Source organism: Trichoderma citrinoviride (genome assembly GCF_003025115.1).
Source record: "Trichoderma citrinoviride strain TUCIM 6016 unplaced genomic scaffold BBK36scaffold_277, whole genome shotgun sequence".
Lineage (NCBI taxonomy): Eukaryota > Fungi > Ascomycota > Sordariomycetes > Hypocreales > Hypocreaceae > Trichoderma > Trichoderma citrinoviride.
Genome location: NW_020194985.1, coordinates 1 through 1,582, shown reverse-complemented (window position 1 = coordinate 1,582; position 1,582 = coordinate 1). Strand labels below are relative to the sequence as shown.

Below are 1,582 nucleotides of genomic sequence, written 5' to 3'. Positions count from 1 at the left end.
AATAAGGGATCGGCCAAGGCCGAAAATGAAAAGGAGAAAAAAGGGATTGCAGAGCCAATTTCCAGCTTGTCGGCGTATATGCCGATGTCAAAGGCCCCACCGGCCGCCTTATTAGATGGCCTGGGATCTGGCGCAGGCGAAATTCCGCTCGGTGCGACCCCCGGCGATGTTGCGCAGGCAACGGACAAAGGGGGACAGGGGCTGGAGCCGGAGCTGCAGCTGGGACTGGCTGGTGTTGGTGCTGGTGCTGGTGCTGGCGCTGCTGCTGCAGCTGCTGCTCCACCGTCACCGTCGACCAGAGCGTCGACGCAAGACCTCGTCGACGCAGCAAACGCCGCCGCCGCCGCTCACACAACGGTGGCCACGCCCGCGATGGAGCTCGAGCTGCAGACGGACCCGTTGCCGCTGCCGGCAGCACACGAGGCAATTCCTGCAGCAGCCACGGCTAGCGACGCCGCGGCACCTCCCGACCAGCCCAGCGATGCCGACGAGGCCCAGAAGACCCAGCAGCAGCAGCAGCAGCAGCCCAGCAGGGAGCAAGATGAGCGCGCCAGTCGTCCGGGAGCACTTCCACGGCCGATCGCGAGCAGCAGCGGCGATGACGATGCCCTCGTCGTCCAGGAGGCTGCCGCTGCTGGTCCCCTCCTCCCCTCTCCCGCTGCTCCCACAGCTCATCTTCCGGCTGCCGCCGCTTCTGCTGCTGCTGCTGCTGCTGCTGCTCCTCCTCCTCCTCTTCAGGGCCGCGACGCAGCGGCGCACAGGCACGACCAGCCAATGGTGGCCACCAAATCTCCGCTCACCCCTGTCTTCCCCAGCGCTCCCATTGCCAATGGGCCGCTAGGCGCCAGAGCTCCACCAGCACACACCGTTCGAACAGTCTCTAATCCTGTCCGTGGCAACTTCATCGCTCCGACAGATGTAACTCAGTCCACGGCGCGCTCTCTGAGTTCCGGCGCAGCTTTCTTACACAAGGTCACGCAGCAGCAGTCGGCCAGCCTCGCCACCATGAAGCCCAACGTTGGGTCGAGCATTTCGCAGCGCATCAAGGCGCTGGAGAAGCTCTCGGCCACGTCGGGCGACCAGTCCCGGCCCGTCAGTCGCGAGCGGCCGTCGTCGACCTTCTTCGCCGTGCAGAAACGGGACACGTCGAGGGCGCCGTCCGTCGTCGACAGGACCAGGTCACTGCACGGCCGAGCCGCGTCGCCCACGCCCTCGTACCAGGACGATGCGCTCGAGGGCAGAGTGCGGCTGCAGAGGTCCGGCTCCGTCGTCAGTCGGGTGTCCATGTTTGAGCCGCTGGCCGCAGTCGCATCCTCAGCCGCATCTGCCTCGAGCCCGCCGCCGGGCCTGGCGCCCGGCACGCAGTCGCGAGGCCGGCCAGAGTCCATCGCCATCACCACCAAATTCGCTGGCTACGAGCTGCCGCCCAAGGACGCCTCCTCAGAGTACGGCGGCTACCAGTCACCCCTCACGGCTGCTGACTACCTCCGAGGCGATGAGGGCTCTGAACGGAGGCCCAGGTCCCTCGAGCGCCGCGGCGAGGACGACATGGGTAGGCGATCCTCGCTGAATGTGGTCAAGG

At 66.5% G+C, this 1,582-nt stretch overlaps 1 protein-coding gene across 1 annotated transcript; it reads left to right on the top strand.

Moving 5' to 3' along the window:
* Positions 1 to 78: 78 nt before the first annotated feature.
* On the top strand, positions 79 to 1,582 carry BBK36DRAFT_112389 (hypothetical protein; the record flags this gene model as incomplete). Its single annotated transcript, XM_024891114.1, has 1 exon — positions 79 to 1,582. A coding segment is annotated over one exon (1,504 nt), but the record flags the coding sequence as incomplete, so codon positions are not given.